The sequence below is a fragment of the Mugil cephalus genome, chromosome 22 (genome assembly GCF_022458985.1).
Source record: "Mugil cephalus isolate CIBA_MC_2020 chromosome 22, CIBA_Mcephalus_1.1, whole genome shotgun sequence".
In the NCBI taxonomy this organism is placed as follows: domain Eukaryota; kingdom Metazoa; phylum Chordata; class Actinopteri; order Mugiliformes; family Mugilidae; genus Mugil; species Mugil cephalus.
The window spans coordinates 7,023,667-7,041,016 of record NC_061791.1 but is presented as its reverse complement, the minus strand read 5'-3'; the positions used below and the strand labels follow the sequence as shown (position 1 = coordinate 7,041,016).

The 17,350-nt window shown below is 43.8% G+C and overlaps 1 protein-coding gene across 1 annotated transcript in view; it reads left to right on the top strand.

The window, feature by feature from the left end:
- Window positions 1–17,350, top strand: part of snd1 (staphylococcal nuclease and tudor domain containing 1) — a 168,152-nt gene that overhangs the window by 95,704 nt on the left and 55,098 nt on the right. Inside the window, exon 17 of the mRNA XM_047575138.1 lies at window positions 11,027–11,215. Within this exon, the coding sequence (XP_047431094.1) occupies window positions 11,027–11,215 (189 nt within the window). The remainder of the gene's footprint in view (window positions 1–11,026; window positions 11,216–17,350) is intronic.

Below are 17,350 nucleotides of genomic sequence, written 5' to 3'. Positions count from 1 at the left end.
CGCCGCCTCGTCCCCTGGAGGTCATTGAGCCCTCGTCATATTGCCACAATACCATTAGGTGTGGAAATATTTGTTTTCTCGCACTATTTTAGACATTTAAACGGCCATTTTTCTGTGCATTGAATGTTTTGATTCAGGTAAATGAAATCTTTTCTGTGGCAATTCAAGTAGGTACTATAAGTCAGTCAATAAGTAATGGAACAAGCCTGATCCCTTTTTGCTCTCTGTAGGACGTTGTTTTGGAAAAATGGAAGAAGAAATTCAATTGTTTTGGGGCAATCCAGTTTCTGATGTTGCCAATCTGTCCACACATTTCTTTGACAAGACTTCATCTGAATTTCATCCATCTTTCCTCATAAACTCTCGGTGCGCTGTTTTCCCCGCACAGGCCTATCCGTGGCATGAAATCATAGTTGGGTCGCTGCAGATACGGGATTATAAATATTTAAAATTCCATTATAAAACCTTAAAACGATTCATAAAGCCGGAGCTGGTACAACGAAGGAGCAGCTTCTCGTGTAGTGGGTATTGCTGCGGAGAGGTACGGATTCATGTCTTCTATTTTTACATCACCACCCGTACAGTCATACGCCGCACTTGGATGGGAGTAGTAAACAGGATTGTTTGTTGAGTGTTGTTAATGAGTCATCGACCTTGCGAATTGCATCATGCTTATCAGCCCAGACAGGGTTTCCGTTTGAGAGTGTGTGTGTGTGTGTTTTGTTATCTTTCCCCCATACAAATTGTTTCCCAGAACTACTGGTAACATATATCTCTGCATAATATCAGTTGGAAAATCATTGAGAAAAAAAAGGATATCCATCCCCATTTTAAAATTATGCTTAATAACAAATTCCAAATGAATAATCTTATATCTAGTAAATATAATTGAAGTCAGGTGGTTACCTACAGATTAGCCTCCCTGCGTTGTGCTGGGTAGCACTGGGTAATTACACTAAATAACGACGGTGCTGAAATCTCCGTGCAAGCGCGAGTATTTGCTCTTCCGTTTGACCAGTGGTTAAAATTAGTTATAAAAACATGTCCGTTTCTTCCCGCTTCTTCATAACACCAGTGCTGTACTGCTCATTGATTGCACAATAATGGCCGCACTTCATTCGCCTGCACCCCAGGATCTGTTGGAAAGCGGCGCAATCGTTTTGCGATGCAATGTGGCTTAATGCCCCCTCCAATCATTTTGACCACCGTTAAATGTGCTCAATGTGGCTTGACCGCTACCCACCAAGATTTCACCGCTTTAGGCGACGAGTTGAAGATTTGGACTCTTACCTTTCGCGGGCTTCCAGTAACCCTAGGGCCTGGAGAGGCTGAGTGCCTCTGCGATGTACCGCTGGCAAATATGTGAAAGACGCTTTAAAAACGAACTAAACTAGCATCCATCCCAGACGCTGTTGTGTCGTTCCACTTTGTGTCCATTCAGATATCTGGCAGCAGCGTTATGTGGTTATATTGACAAAGAATGCTCCAAAGTAATAACTTTCGCAAAGCTGTGCGAGACGCACTCTCAAGAACCTTTTAATAACTTACAGCCCAGTTCAATTTGTGTTTTCCCACCTGTACCCCAGCACCGCCCAGTTAAGAGGAATTATATGATATTAGTAATATTACAAATGTAGCTCAATATTCATCGATCGGCATGCCATGTCGCCGCTCTCTTAAAAATGAGATGGATTGTAGTTATTGCCGTTATTGATTTTAATAACCAGGCTGTTGAGGCCCAGTGCGGAGCGTTACACTTGCTCAGCTATGTCCCGTGTTGTGCGAGACTTGTGCTTCGCTTTCATATGGATGACAAAGGATCTATAAAATAATTTAACTACAGGTTTAGCATGATTAGGTTTGCTGAGTCCTGCGGTTATTGCTTTTTATCTCCAGACCTTCTCTGAGACAGTTGGTTTTAAGATATCTACTTTGTAACCCTTCTTCCATTAAAACTCCTTAACCAAAGGTGCATTTATAAAAGGTGTTAATATAATGGGATCTCATGGGACTTTGGGGGATTCAGGACTCAGATGGGAAGCCTTAGCAAGGTGCGGCGTGTTAGCTGAAGGATCACCATTGTGACAACGCTATCGATCCGTTACGCCAGACGTAGGGGGACGGAGTGATGTTGAATCCTGTCGGTCGTCATTATATTGCCAGAGGCCTCGTATTGCTCAGTGTCGCTGACCCTTTTCGCTGCGTTGGAACTTGTCAAACACCATAAAGCCAATTGCGGTGTCTTATTCTTACACATTTAGTGGCTTTGAGGGGGAAGTGACAAAAAAAAAAAAAAAACAAGATCACAAAGGTCAATGCGCATCACAAAAGCCTGCAGGTTTCGACCAGAGTCCATTTCTTTTAACACGATTTCGCCTGACCTCGTTCTTGTGTTCTTTCTAAAAGGGTCACAGTGGTGTATGATCAGTGTTACGGACACACAAGCTTCCATCTTTTTGTATAATGGTTCAATTTTAGCTCATGTTGAACGTAACACTCAATAGACCTGTCTCTTTCAGACCTGTCTTCCGGAAAACTGTTCAACATTAATACTTGGACATTGGGCAATAGTGGTGGTGGTGGTGGTAACGGTCTGTCTTTTTTGTTTTTTGGAGATGGCCTAATGGACTCTGTTAACACATCGACTCTTATTAAGGGCCTCTACAGAGGGATAATGTTTTTATGTCCCTCTCTGATCTGTGTTCGAAAGGGAAGTGATGCCACGTTATAATACCAGAAACAAACTTATTACCATTGACTTGACGCATGTTAAACATATCTTAAGCCTGCTCTTCATTTTCAAGTTTTCCCCCTTAACCCTCTCCACCGTCCTCCCTGCGTTCACCTGCTTTGTCAGAATAGTGATGCAGGGCGAACATCAATTATCTATTGATAAAACAAAAACTCATTAATGGGCGGCAGGCAGGTTTAATGGTGGGGATCATGCTTAGCTGCCTGACCGTTAATGACCCTGGTCACTCGAGAAGCTGTTTGACTTTACCCCAACCCTGCCACCATCAGACAGCAGCCCGCCACTGACAGTGATGCATGGGACCCCCCGAGTCACATTGATCACCCTGGGAGAGTCTGCACACACAAACGCACGCCTGTCCAATGTGTACGATCTTGCCCCGAAGCTAGCAACGCCTGCCTCGACTGAAATCGGTCAACTCTTGAACAAATATTAAGCTTCTCTCCTGCCGGATTTGTGCCCTAAATTGCAGGTTGATAGTATAAGTGGCGTTTGGCTCCTACAAAGACGCTCTGGGCTTCAGAATCTGGCAATCCAAATGTATCTGCTTCTCCTCAAATTTGAACAAGATGAACTGTTTGCTTGAGTAGGAGTTGGAGAGGCCAGAGTAAAGCCCTTAAATCTACAAGACTGGAGGGTACACTAGTTAGTTTACCGTATTTCCAGTAAAAAAATAAAAAATAAAAAAATAAGTACCTTCAAAGCAACTACTGCTGGACATGTGATGAAGTAGAGTTGAGGGTCCCGAAAGACCTTTCTAAATTGTTTAGAAAGCCAGATTTAGATACACTGGAGCCCTGCAGTGAGCACTGAACGGCAACATCTGAAGTCGGTCCTCATATCTTCTAACGTTTCCGCGGGTTTTTGTTCTCATACGATGGCAAGTCTTAGCTCTTTGATTTTTCACGGCCGTTATTTTGCCCAACATTTTTGCTACTTATCTGCCCTTTTGTTTAAATATAATCATATAACCACCAAATACCCACCACGCCACAGACTGAACTCAATCTATCAACACAGCTGACAAATTGTCGTATGGCCTGACCCCGTGGTCCCACAGTTAATGAACCAGCCTAGTTTGGAATTAGTTGGCCCCAGAGCTTCAGCTGTACTACTAGCTTCCATAGCAGGAGCAGTCAATAACCCACAGCCACAGGCGTCCTACTAGGTTAGTGTAGCCATTGGATACATTATTCTCATTTGAAAAAGGCAACTGTATTGTTGATTTAGTAGTTTTTTTTTTGTGGATTTCCATCCAAAACCTTAAATTCTAAATGAATGTGTTTCATTTTTAACACCAACAATTCCATTGTTTTCCTTTGAGGCCATTTCCCCATGCGTTTCAACAATATTAATTAATATTAATATTCACTTTTTAAAAAGAAAGCAAAAAAAAAAACCATCCATATTAACAGCTTTGATTAAAACAAAGAAGTATTGTCCATATTCTGCCACTGTTTTTGATGATTGATGACCTCTTTAAGTCCCTTTTGACCATTAATTCCTTTTCTGTAGGCTGTAGGAGTGCACAGGTCATCAGTTTGCCGGCATATCTTTCTTGAACACTGACCGCATCTGCTATTTGTATGTGAAGATATATATATATTTTTTTTTTAATTACAGGCCCCATTAACACACTATTTACATCCCTGCCTGATCTATGCCATTAAGGGATCAATAGCGGTTTGTTAAATTCATTCATTTATTCTCCTCCAGCTCTTTCTCTCTGTCTTTTTCCCTTTTTTTTCCTCATAAAGTGATCTATAATTATGGATTCTTCATGGAACCGATTGGCCTTTTCCTCCCTCTATTCAGCCACAGTAACACGCTAACACATTTAGCCATTTTATACCCCTGATGCAAGGAAAACGGAAGAGGCACAAAGCAAGTCCAGCCAAAAAGAACGAGCTATGGCTCTTCATCTGTAGAACATGCAAATACCTTAAAAGGAAATGAAAACGGTAACTGTATAATAGAAGAGATGCTCTTTCTTAGGGCTAGGAAACATGCCCCCATTTCCTGGCCATGCTGCGCAACAGAGTCCCATTAACAGCGGTTTATGGACCTTAGTAATGGCCGTGCACTATTGATAATGCACTGTGGGATGATTTTTAGAGGGTGGCATGGAGTTGTTGCATGTGGCTTGTGCTTTTCTACCAAATGGCTGTTAATGCCCTTGCAAAGCAGCTGCAGCTCTGCAGAGGTGTTACTTACGCATTCTGGTGGGCAAACACTTGAACAGCTATCGGAAAAGACGCATATCACCAGAACTAATGCGTAGCATCACTTAAACACTAATCTGGAGCTATTTCTTGTTTGCACATGCACTACAGGATCACTCTGGAGCCAGGGCTTCTAAGCAACTGTATTGGCCAGTGGGAATTGTCCTTTATTTTGCTCCCTTCTCATCTATTGTCCTGTGCTTCACTTTGCAATTCAGCCTTGATTAATTATCTCCGCCACAACACATTAAGAGATATAGATTTTTCTTTTGGTGGTGGGGTTAAATCTTATCAAAGTTGTGGTTGATTGTGGAGCTTAGAGGGGTACAGATGTATCATATAAAGCATCTCTGTGTATCCTCTTAGAGAAATGATCCATATAAGCCAGAACGCGGGGCATTATTGAGCGATGATGGACTTCGCGTTGGATCGGGGCTGTCCGTACCCTGCAAAATGGGACTCTTCACGGAAGGCTGGTCGCGGAGCAGTGAAGCTGACCGGCATTTTTAACTTAAATCCACATGTGCGCATGAAAAGGGCAAACTGTCCTCTTCATGTGACATTCATGGCTCTGAATTAAGTGTTCAGAGCCATTGATTTTTCTAAGTGAATAGGGAAGGTTAGGAATATGAATTAAGGCGCAGAGATTATCGGATTGCTCCCACCCCCCACACACACACACACTTTCTCCCTTCTCCCCACTTTGCACCTCAATCTGAGGCTTAGGCTCACTCATTGCTTTAGAGGCGGCTTGATCTTTTTACCCCTGGGCGCAAAGGAGAACACACACAGACCTATATATACATACACAACAGCTACACACCTCCGTATCACTCCTTCAATCTTCAGCGAGGCTCAGTTTGATAGATGGCTTATTCTGCTGGATGAGCAAAGGGCTTCAGGCGGGAGTGACTCTGTTTTTTTTTTCTCTCCCTTTTTTCTATTATTCACATTGTTTCTACCCGTTCGTTGTACCTGTTTTCTCTGAGGGTCACGAGGAACATAAGTCGATAGTAGGACAAAGGCGTAGAGAGAGAAAAAAAACTGCAAGTAGTAACAACATGTGATTTAAAAAAAAAAAAAAAAAGACATTTAGCACCTCATGAACAAAACTGTTCATTTAAATCTCTATGGTGCTGAAGGGTGACGTCCGTGATTGGAAAATGCACTGAAACTCTGATTAAAGTTTTGGCACAGGTGAGTCATTGCTTATTGAAAGCTCTGACTGGCACACTAAAATTACCCTGTATTATTATATATAAAGCCTGGTGTCTTTCCCCAATGAGAGGATGCATTTCACAAAATAATATGCTAAAAGCAATACTTGACTAAAGCTTCATATCCGTCTCCCAGGTAGGACGTCATGGGTTCTGAAATGGCTCGGAGACATAAACGAGCACACCCTCTTCTCCGTAACCTTTACTTATTTATCCATTTGCATTTTCCCCTCCGGGTATTTAGAAGTTGTTTTGTTTTGAGGTGGTGATAAAAGGAAATCCCACCGCTCGCCAATTCTTAAATTGCCAGCCCACTGGGTTTCTCCATTTTCTTTTCAGCGCGGCGTTCGGCTCTGGTGTGACGTCTCACCTACCGCAGCCTTCCTTGATTTCGTGTTCGCTTTCAAACGGCTAAGTGAATTAAATCCACCGCAGTTTTAAAACCATGCCCTTGGGTCAGGTTTCACTTCAATGGCACCAAATGGCTTTGTCTTTTACACTTGCGAACAACGGCGCATGTTTGCGCGCATGCACCCACACACACACACACACGCTCGTGGATAGCTTTGTGTGTTTGTGTATTTTGCTTTTTCTCCTTTCCGTCCACTGTGTCGACACAATCCCAGCGTTTATGAGATTACCAGAGCCCATTTGTGTTCCGGCGGGAGCCATCTTGGCTCGGAGGAGGCCTCCACTGGGAACCATCTGGGCTCCACTCAAAGCAGTTTCCACTCCGCCTCCCCTGTCCTCTCCACATAACAAAAGTGACAAAAAGCTATTTACTTTGAAGGAAGGAGGAGTTCAAATTCTAAGTGTGTCTTTATAAAACTCTAAGAACGTAACGTTTCTCCATGTTGTCATGGAAAGTAGTGAAGATGGATTGATAATGAGCAGTTCCTCATTGGCTGCAATAATCAAACAATGGCCTTTTCATAATAATGAGAATTATCGTCTTCCCATAACAAGTTGTCAGTCTTCCAATTGTTCACCTAAAATTATCAACCTTCTGTCACAGTCAGTAAAGTTTAAACTGGATTTACCGGCACAATTTATCAACATCAGAATAATGAATAAGAAATGACATTACAGTAAATATAAAAACATGTCAAGTAAGGAAGACTATTAAAAAGCAAAATGTGAAGACCCAACAATAAGTGTTCGCTGGATAAATGAACCCATCTCAAGTGTCACGTATCCCATATTTGGCTAACACAAGTATCGCTCTGCTGTTGATTTAAAGCCTCTTCACGCTGATATTAGTCTGCCCGTGGAAAATGGGGCCTCCGCTCTCTATTAATAAATTAATTTGTCCTTTTTAATCTCACATTTGACCTCCTTATTAGCCCCTTTCATCTCTTTCCCGCTGTTCGGTAAAAAGTCGGTTTCTTTTTTTTATTTAACAGCGCCGCTTTTAAGGTCTCAGACACCCGAGGTTTTACAATACTGATGTGTTTTTGGGCCACCGTGAATTGAATTTGTTTCTGTCGATCAACTAATTTATTCAGTAAAGTTTAATGGTCCACTTGTAGTACGCCGTGTTTAGACTTTATGACTTTGCTGCTGCTTGACATACAGATCACATGCTTTTGCAGGTGTCTTAGTATTATATTGACGTTCCTGGGTTGACTTGTTTGTTATCATGAATGCCGAGTGCAGTAACTCCACCTCAAGGCATTGAATAGAATCATTATGTAAAGGAATCTTTGCTTTAGATGTCTGGGGAAGAACACCGGCTAATTTCTTCTATTATGACGTCTCTGTCATACATATTAGCAATTTCCGCAGACGGGATGTCTTTGCCTCGGCCAGTGTCGCGTGTTTATGCTGGTTCTCGTTAAAATATAGTTTGCTGCCGTGTTTGTTTTCCCACATGCCCCTGATATTTATATAGAGGAGATGGAGGATGACATTGTCCAATAATGATTCGTAGGGTGTGATACTAAATTATCATCAACGTCAAAACAGGAGGTCGGTTCAGCCTCTGGTTGCCGAGGTAACCCCCTTGCATATTCTTCGTAGTGAAACAAGCAGAGCACACAGCGATCAGCCACAGCATTAAAACCGCTGACAGGAGACGTGAAGAATAATGACCGTCTTGTGACAACACAATGTTCTACTGGGAAACTTTTGGACCTGGTATTGGTGTGGACATTACTTAGATATGTAACACCCACCTAAACCAAACCAGGCTCCCCCATCCAATAGCAATGATGGCTAAAAAAAAAACACATGAAAAACAAGGACATGGTGTTGACCTGGCCTCCAAATTCCCTAGATCCCAAATTGATCCTTAACCCATAAGACCCAAAGCCCCCCCAACTAAAATACATTATTGTTACCACTATTAGGAAAGTGGTCATAATGTTATGCTTTACCTCTGTCGTCCATGTGCCGCTCCACATGGGTTCACCCAACTCCACAAACCTGCTATCGTCATGGTGCATTCAGAGGTAGGAACCAAAGTTATGGACGTTGGGGAGCTCTTTGTTTGCGTCAAATGTCAATCAACAGTATCGGTATCCACTCCCATTGGTCGTCACCTCAAAGTTGAGACTTTGCGCTTTGTACCTAAAGGTTTATTCCTTCTAATATCGCTGCAACACGCCAAACTCATCAGCATTTCATGGTCTGTTGTCACCACATTAGTGCTAATCTCTTCAGTGCTCTGGCTTTTTTCTGTCTTAAATTGTGTAAAATCTTGTACCAAGTAAAAGACAAATTCGACTAAAAATGAGAGGGTTTAATGCTTGTGGTGACGGCGAGATCGACTTTCAATCCCTTTCTTTGTTTCTCAATTTTTGCTTTCCGCGTGCAACTTCTACAGCCCTCGGGAATGGGAACCAATCATCGCAGATAACTTCTAGTACAGTTTCTGTTTTTCCTTCAAACTGGATTTTTTTAATCGCTGTGAGTGTTGTTCTTAGTTGTCAGTGTTGTTTTATTTCTCTTTTTCGTGCCCTCATAGTAGCTGGTAACCGTTAAGTTGGTTCTAGCCAATTCTAGCCTTTTGTCCCCCAGCGGTCGCCCACTTCCCCGTTTGACATTTGGATGCTGAGGGGACCAGTGCTGCTCTTATGGCCTAGTTATGTAACAGCTCTTGCACTTAGAGACAAAAAGAGATAAAACTGGGTGAGAGTCTGAGACAATAGAGAAGAGGAGAGAGGGACCGTAAGATAAAGAAGATTTTACAAGGGCAGATGGTTTTTGAATGAGCTTGGACTATATCACGTTCAGGGCCGGTGTCCTAGCAGCTACTTCTTCTTCTTTTTTGTTTTAGGATCCCCTGCAGGACTCAATAAAAAGTCGTTTTTGTGCTTGACCTACATTGTGAAGCACAGTTTTATCATTTATATTTTTTTTCCTTAAGCTTTTCCTACACCGATGTTATGGTAAATGCCTTCAGGCTGGACCGTTCAAACAGATCCAGGAAGTTGAAACGTATGTATGTCACTTTGCTTAGAAGCATTTGTGCTTAATAATAGAACAAATTATGCACTGGGTAATAAAATCTTTTTCTTTTCTTTAGCTTTAGCTGAGAACAAGGCAGAACAGTTTACTAACTTAATTCCCCTCAGATTTCCCTTGTGGCTGCGGGGCTAAGCAGCCCAGGTCTTAATCGCTCGACTTCTCCCTATCTCCTCAGCACACCTGCCCTCTCACTTTCTCGCTGACTTTAGACTTTTGAGGAGGGGGAGAAAAAAAAAAATCTATCGATTTTCCTTTTCTTTTCTTGCTCGTCCATCACTTATCAAACAAAATGCAATGAATAGATAATTAGCCTGAACAGGCAGAATTTGGTTATATAGTCCATCATGGGCAATTTTGCGAAGTCTTTCCTACTTTGTCAGCAGGGTGAGCTCTTGCAGTGCCCTCATTTGTTTACTTAAGGGAATGGCAACGTGGCCGTCACTAATTGAAAATGATTTACATTAGAGGAAAAAGGGGGGGAAAAAAAAGCAGGGTGGAGATATTAAGAGTCTTAATTAAGGTTGAAGTGCATACACAACAGTAATTTAAAGCCACTAATGGCCTCCGCTGTTTGTGCAAGCCCTGCACGGTTACAGTACAAATAGACACCCTATTGAATTGTGACGTTAAGGGCTTGAGTTACTCTGTGGTAAGATAATGACGTTTATATAGTGCTCAGAGACCTTGGCGCAGTAACCTCTTCACGTAGCCGAGGAAGTTGCGACCAGCTTGTCAGTCTCACTCTGTAATAACACCACCCAGACAGTAGTTGGCGCTGTGTTTTTTGTTTTTTATGCCAGTCGGGTTATTTTTTGTTTCTACTTCCTGCTTCACTTTCAAAAATGGTGACTGGATGTTTCAGTCAAATTGATAGAAAACAATCAGAATGACTAAAGCGGAAACACGCTACTACCAAGCGAACCAATCACAGCTCTTGTATTCTGCGTCACCGTGGTGCGTAATTCCATTTCTAGAGAGGTGCATGTCATCCACGGTGCTAGGGTCTGTGCCACTGCAACAACGTAACGCAGAAATATAAACCGCCTGTAGGAGGCACACTGCTGGGGTTTTGTGTTCAGAAAAAAAAAGGATTCCATGCTGACCAAGACTGTAGTACACTCAGTGGGGAAAATCCATCGCAGAGGAATGAACCAGAATGTGTGTGTGTGTGTGTGTGCGTGTACTGACAAATCGATAGAAAGCTCACAGCTCTCAATTTACGTGTCTATTTAAGAGCAGCGGCGTCTCCTCTGAGGCCCTCCTCCGTTCCGTCGCCGCGAAAAGGAATCTCAATTCTAATCTCGACGCGGAACATTAACCGAGCCTCCTCTCTTCTCGCCTTCCTCCCCCCTCCTTTTGTGTTCCAGGTGGAAGTTGAAGTGGAGAGCATGGACAAAGCGGGGAACTTCATTGGCTGGCTGCACATCGAGGGTGTGAATCTGTCTGTGGCGCTGGTGGAAAACGCTCTGTCCAAGGTGCACTTCACAGCGGAGCGCAGCGCCTACTACAAGACCCTGGTCTCGGCGGAAGAGGGATGCCGACAGAGGAAAGAGAAGGTAGGACACGGTTAAAACGTCTAAATAATGACGTGATGTTAATGCCACCATACATTTTATTCAAGTGGACTTGGATCACCTCAGTGCTGTTTAATTTAGTGTTGTTTCAACTGCAGCTAGTAAGCATCAGGACTAGATTTTACGCTGATCAGCCACAATATTATGACCACTAACAGGAGAAGTCAATAACATTGACATTGAAGTCCACAATCCTTCCTCCATCATGTTGTGACAATTCAGTGTTCTGCTGGGAAACTTTTAGACCTGGCATGTACCACGCACCTAGACCAGACCAGGCACCCCCCACCCCATAGCAATGACAGTCCTTGATGGCAGCAGCCATCCCCAAAATAGTATAGGAACTAGTCAGGAAACATGAAAAACAACACAATATGTTGATCCCAAACTGATGAAGAATCTGTGGGATGATCCACAGAGGCCCCTCCCCTCAAATCACAGGACCCAAAGGCCCCCCCACTACCAACAGATACCACAGGAAGGGACAAGGGAGACGTACACAATATTAGGAAGGTGGTCATAATGTTATGGCTGATTGGCGTACATTTCTACTCAGTTTTCCTCTAGGTCATATTCTATTGTGTATTCTACTTTGTCCAGTTCTATGTGAGGCTGATTCCTTGCAAACTTTAGTCAGCTATCCCAATCATGATTTATCATTGATGAAAAAATAACACAAATTCATCGCGGTAGCTCGATAAATTGAACTAAAATGCGTCAGTATCACGCAGTCGGCTCTCGAGGTGAAGGTCACCGTGTTGTGAGAGTGCTTCATCCCGAGTTGCAAACAGCCTCCGCGTTTGCTGTTATCGTCCCAAGTCGTCTTTCCTCGGTGAGAGTCCTTTGATGGATCGAGGCCCCTTCTCCACAATGATCCTGATCTCACCCTGCATTTTCATTATGGCTCCGCAAGTCACACCTGGCAGATGCACAAAGTGCCCCAGCCAGCTGTCATTGTTGTCCTCTTTTTCTCCATCTCCTTAACATATTTCCTTTACCCCGTGCTACCTCTCTCTCTCTCTCTCTCTGCCTCTTATTTCTACCTATTTGGGTCCTTGAGGAGACACAAATGCCTCTTCTCCCCGTATAAATGTGATGCATTGTCGGTGCCAAGAAGGGGTTGTGTTCTTTCTCCATCCCTAGAATCCATCATGTTTTGTAGTCGGTGCGTTTCTACTCAGTGTCTCGCTCTTGGCTCTCCGCTTTTTCTTACAATTACTCCCCGCGCAGGTCAGTCTTCGCTCAAAACACCGAAGCAGGGAGCTAAATACCTTGAGAGTGGTGGGCAGGTGAACCTTTCTCTGGCACAGGGAGAAAAAAAAAAAGAAAAAAAAAAAAAGAGGAGCGTCGTCTCGGTGGCGATGTGAGCACACGGAACTCCTGCCACGTTAGATCTGACTGCAGCGTGGAGGCCGCATCCCTGACACCTGATAAGAATTCCTCTACCGGCTTCCGACCCCCGCCCCTTTTTGCGGCGGCGTTGAGGCAGATTGACTCTCACCAAAATGTTTTGACTCGAGCCAACCCGAGTGTGGACAGGGCCGTGAGGAAAGGTGGTGGAACGGGGCCTGGATTGACCAGACAGACGGTGATTATGTTTGATGTTAGTTTGCCACAGGCTCCGGTGGACAGATCAACCACTGCCTGATTTGTTTTGTGTGTGTGTGTGTGTGTGTAGTGTAGTGTAGTGTAGTGGAATGGAGTTTGTGGAGCACAGGGCAGTTCGGCTGCATGTGTGCGAATGCATACTACGCAACTTGAAGGCAGATGAGGTGGAACTTGGGTGTTATAATTAACCCATAGAGACCATCTCGTGCAGAGATAAAAAACTCAGAGCTTGGCAGTTTTTTTTTTTTTTTCCCCCTTTCTCGTTTGAAGTTGTGGCTGGTCTTTGTCTCTGCTCAGGCTGAAGCTAGGTAGGGCAGATTGCATCCCTTCCCACCTCCCTCCTCTCCTTCCTCCTTTCTCATTGCCCTCTCTTTATTGTCCCTACGGCTGTAGATGTGGAAGACATCGGTGGTACTGCTGTGTCAGGCGCCTCCACACGAGAAAAAAAAAAAAAAGGTTGTCGTAATGAAGCGGACTTAAGGTGTGTGTATACACACACACACTCATTAAGGAAAACTTTGCGTTGGTGGTCCAGCAGGGACCTGGGACAACAAGGGGGGGATTGAGGCTTGCTGCAGTAGCATCCTGAACCAAAACTGCTTAGTTCGAGTGACTTAAGTGAATATGAGATTTCGCTGCAATGAGACCAATGGGACAAAGTGATTGTGTTCTAAATGAAGCTTTCCAAAGGGTTTGAAGAAGAGCCTTTTCCAGAGCTCAGCATGTTTTCATCTTGCGCATCAGCACCTCTTGGAACAATATTTGGAGCAGCCCTCACAGCAACCCCCCCCTACGTGCTGAACACTCACGTTGTGGGCCTCGGCCCATTCTGAATTCTCGCTGCATTTATTCGCGGCTAAGCTTTTGTTTAGATAAATCTCTCTAAAGCATGCCACCCGGCGAGAATTGTCGCTGTCATGCTTTTTAAACCTGGAACATTGTTAAAATATGTTTATACAGTGACTCTGTTGACGCCCAATCTATTGCCTGGATTCATAACGCGTTCTCGTGTATATTTGGAATTAATTACTAATTCGAGCTTCCCAGGCGTCTCCGTAAACCAGACTCATTGCAGAAACGGCGCGTTTTGTCATCGTAATACGAGACGTCTCATTGCATCTATTCATCTGATGTTCCAGTGCTCCCTCGCCGCGGCTCAGAGAAATAAATTTGACAACATAGCAGGAGTTTGGCTCGCAGTGGATCGGGAGGAAAGACGTCGACTGCAGAGATGCTGGATGCAGCTTTCATGCAAGTTCCCCTTAGACGGAACCAGGTGTGGGAGTCGGTTTGCCAATATTCGGTTATGCTTCGGGGACCGTCGGATTTGAGAAACATAAAAATGAAACGCTCTGAAATTAAGAGGTGGGATCTGAGAGAGGGAGAAATCGATTTAAACTCCCAGAAGCTCCTGGTTCTACTTTGCAAGTCAGTTTTTCACCGCTCCCGCAGTGCTTTAGCCGGAGTGCTGTATATTCTAGAAATATTAAGGCACACATCTGCTTGATAAAAGGTGACCCAGTAGCTGTTAATTGGCAGAGGAAGGAAACATGCCTGTAATTGGAGTGGCCTAATTATGAAGAGGTGAATCAACAATGGGTCCTCAATAATAACTGAAGTGTGCTTTCTGTTGAGCAAGGTTTTTTTTTTTTTTCGCTGTAATTACCCAACCTTGAAGGAGATTAACACACTCCGATGGGTCTCAGAGTGGGTGAACGGAAGATAGAGGAGAGAGGGAGTGGGAAAAGAGCAAAAGAGGATATGACAACCCCTGTTAAAGATATTTCATGTCACGGGACTCTTCTTCTTTCATCGTTGCCCGCCCTTCTCCTTCAGTCTTACTCAGCCCCCTTCAGAGACCATTGTCTTTCTTTTAATCTCTTCAGTGTCCTTATGCTCACTCTCTTCGCTGGTTCTCTTTCCTCCTGTCCTTCTTCGGCTGATCGTTGAATCACTCCCGTCTTCTCCCCCCTTTGGCCCTGGCCTGTGATTTGAATGAGGCATCCACCTGGACCACTTGTACCCTTTTTGACAGGGGGGGAGGGAAAGTCATAAACCCAGGATCTGATGCTGCCGTTCCTTATACTTCACCTGTCCATCAACTGCAGTTGTCAAAAACACTTGAAGCATCATCGATCTGACATTGAGCTTAGTGATGTGTCCTTGGCAGAGCCTGATTGAAGTACATAATCTTGTTTCAGCTGTCTTTCTTTTTTGGGTGATACTCAGAGTTGCCCAACCAAGCGACACTGTCCCTTTGCCCAACGGACTCAACAGTTGATGGGTATAGACTCACACCTAGCCCAGATCAACCGCATGCTTGGTAGCGGCCCGTTTCCGCTTTAGTATTTCTGGCTGCTTCTCCGTCTCCGCGATTTTCACATTGATTGCTTTGGATCAATAAATATGGAACACATGGAGGAAAGGTTAACCGAGGAGGTTCACAGATGCAAACATTTGTACGACTCGTCTCTGGCGAGATTCCAGCCGACGTTTCAGTCGCCGTCAAAAATGAACTCGACACAACACGGGCGAGCACACAAGTTTAAATTTGTTTGCACGGGTGACGGCGTCTAGTCCCGCAGTTCTTTAATTGAGCCTTTACTCTCGAGGGTCAAGTGGCTCACCTTGCAAGCAAATGAACCCAAACCAAAATCCCAGATGCACTCGCTTCTCGCTCATCTCTGGTTCTTTGCCGTTTTCAACCACTTTGCAAAAGCGTGTCCCCCGTACCCCCCATCTAAGCTCTTTCTTCTCGGCAGTCAGCACATCACACATCTGGCTAAAAGGCAGCACACTGTGGATGAATCAAGATAATTGGGCTTTTAGCAAAGCTAATTGGCTTCGGTCTCCGTGTTCTTGTTGTAGGAAGTTCACCACCAGTAGACTGGTTTTCGCTCAAAGGGTTAACCGTGTGTTAGCATTCCGCGTTGTATGTTTTACCTGGAGACATTGACGGTGTTGGAAATTCAAGGAATTTCATTCGTACAATAAATTTCCTGGCATGTGTGCGGCATTCTTATCATCAGGTTCCTGTAAATAGTCAACATATAATTACATGGTGGCCGTCTTGTTTGGTTTCCATGGATTACGGCCCCTTCTATTAATACCATGCTCGGTGTTTTCTTGAGCCCCGGAGCCATTGAAATGCTCTCAGGGTTGCAATCTTTTTCCCATTTTCTTGGCCTCTCATAGTGAAATAACCTGTGGCAGTCGCCTTGCAATATCACGGAAAAATGCTAGGGATTAATATTAAAGCAGCCCATCTATGGAGGCTTTGAAATAACAAAGTCAATTTCGCTCATTTCTGAGGCTGACTCCACCAATTGTTTCTCAAAATGAGATCTATTTTTTTTTTGTTTTTTTTTTTGTTAGCCAAATCCCTTTCGCTTCTCTTGCAAATTATCTCTTCTTAACTTCAGCCATTTTGGTGTTTGTCCCTGGCTGATTTCCACTCCACAGAGAGAATCTTTCGGCCAATATAGAATAATTACTGTTACTCTTCTCCCACAAATCGCATTAGTCCTGGAAAAGGATTGAGATGTAAAGTCATTTGGGTGCAAACAGGATGATCGTGGACCTGTATTGCCATTCCAGTCAACCCCCATTGCTGTCTCTCCAACACATTGCTGCTGCCGCTGCTGCTGCTGCTGTCATTGTTGCCTTGCGATTTAACAAGTGGAGCTTGTATAGTGTTGAGACGGGAACAACAGCCGTGACATGGCCAATCACAGAAAGTGATACGTGCTTAATGGCTGTAGTCGACACCTGTCCGGTCCATTCGAGGGGTAAAGGGAGTGGCGGCTGAAGAAAACGCGACCCTTGTGTAAAAATGAAATGCCTTCTGTTTAAAAACACTTAAGATTTGACGTTGTCTTGTCATGTCCCTTTGCAATCATTAAAAGGTCCGTATGGTTAAATGACTTCTTTACTTAAATGTCCTAACCTTTCTTTTGCCTCCCTGTATTTTTGGCTTCTTTGCGTGCCACGCTATCCCCCCTGTGTGCTGGTATGAAATGATAAAATAATGGGGGGGGAAAAACTTACTTAGTGTAGCGTAATATATCTCCGCAGCGTCGGTTATATTCTCAGGGTCATGAGTGTGCGCGGCTTGTTTGCATTTCCTCAATTGCTTTTTGGAACCGATGTGAGACTTGGAGCGGTTGAACTTTTAGATGGAAAAGAAAGGCACTTTGTCTGGTCGCCCAGTGCCAACTGCAGCAAACTTCCTCATCTTAATTTAATAATTTTGGACCCAGCCCAGTATTGGTTTTGAGTTTTTATTTTATTTTTTTTCTGTGTGCATGTTTCCTCCAGGGATGTGGCATACAATTTAATCTGAAGACTTTCCGAAGGCATATTGCATGCATTGTGCAGACCATGCATAATGCAGTTATTGTATTTAAAACTGCTGATTCAAGGTAGCTTATGTCACAACATAACCCTAATGTTACTCGGCGATCTTGCGTATCTATAAATGAATATGTTGAATAATGCATTTTCTACATA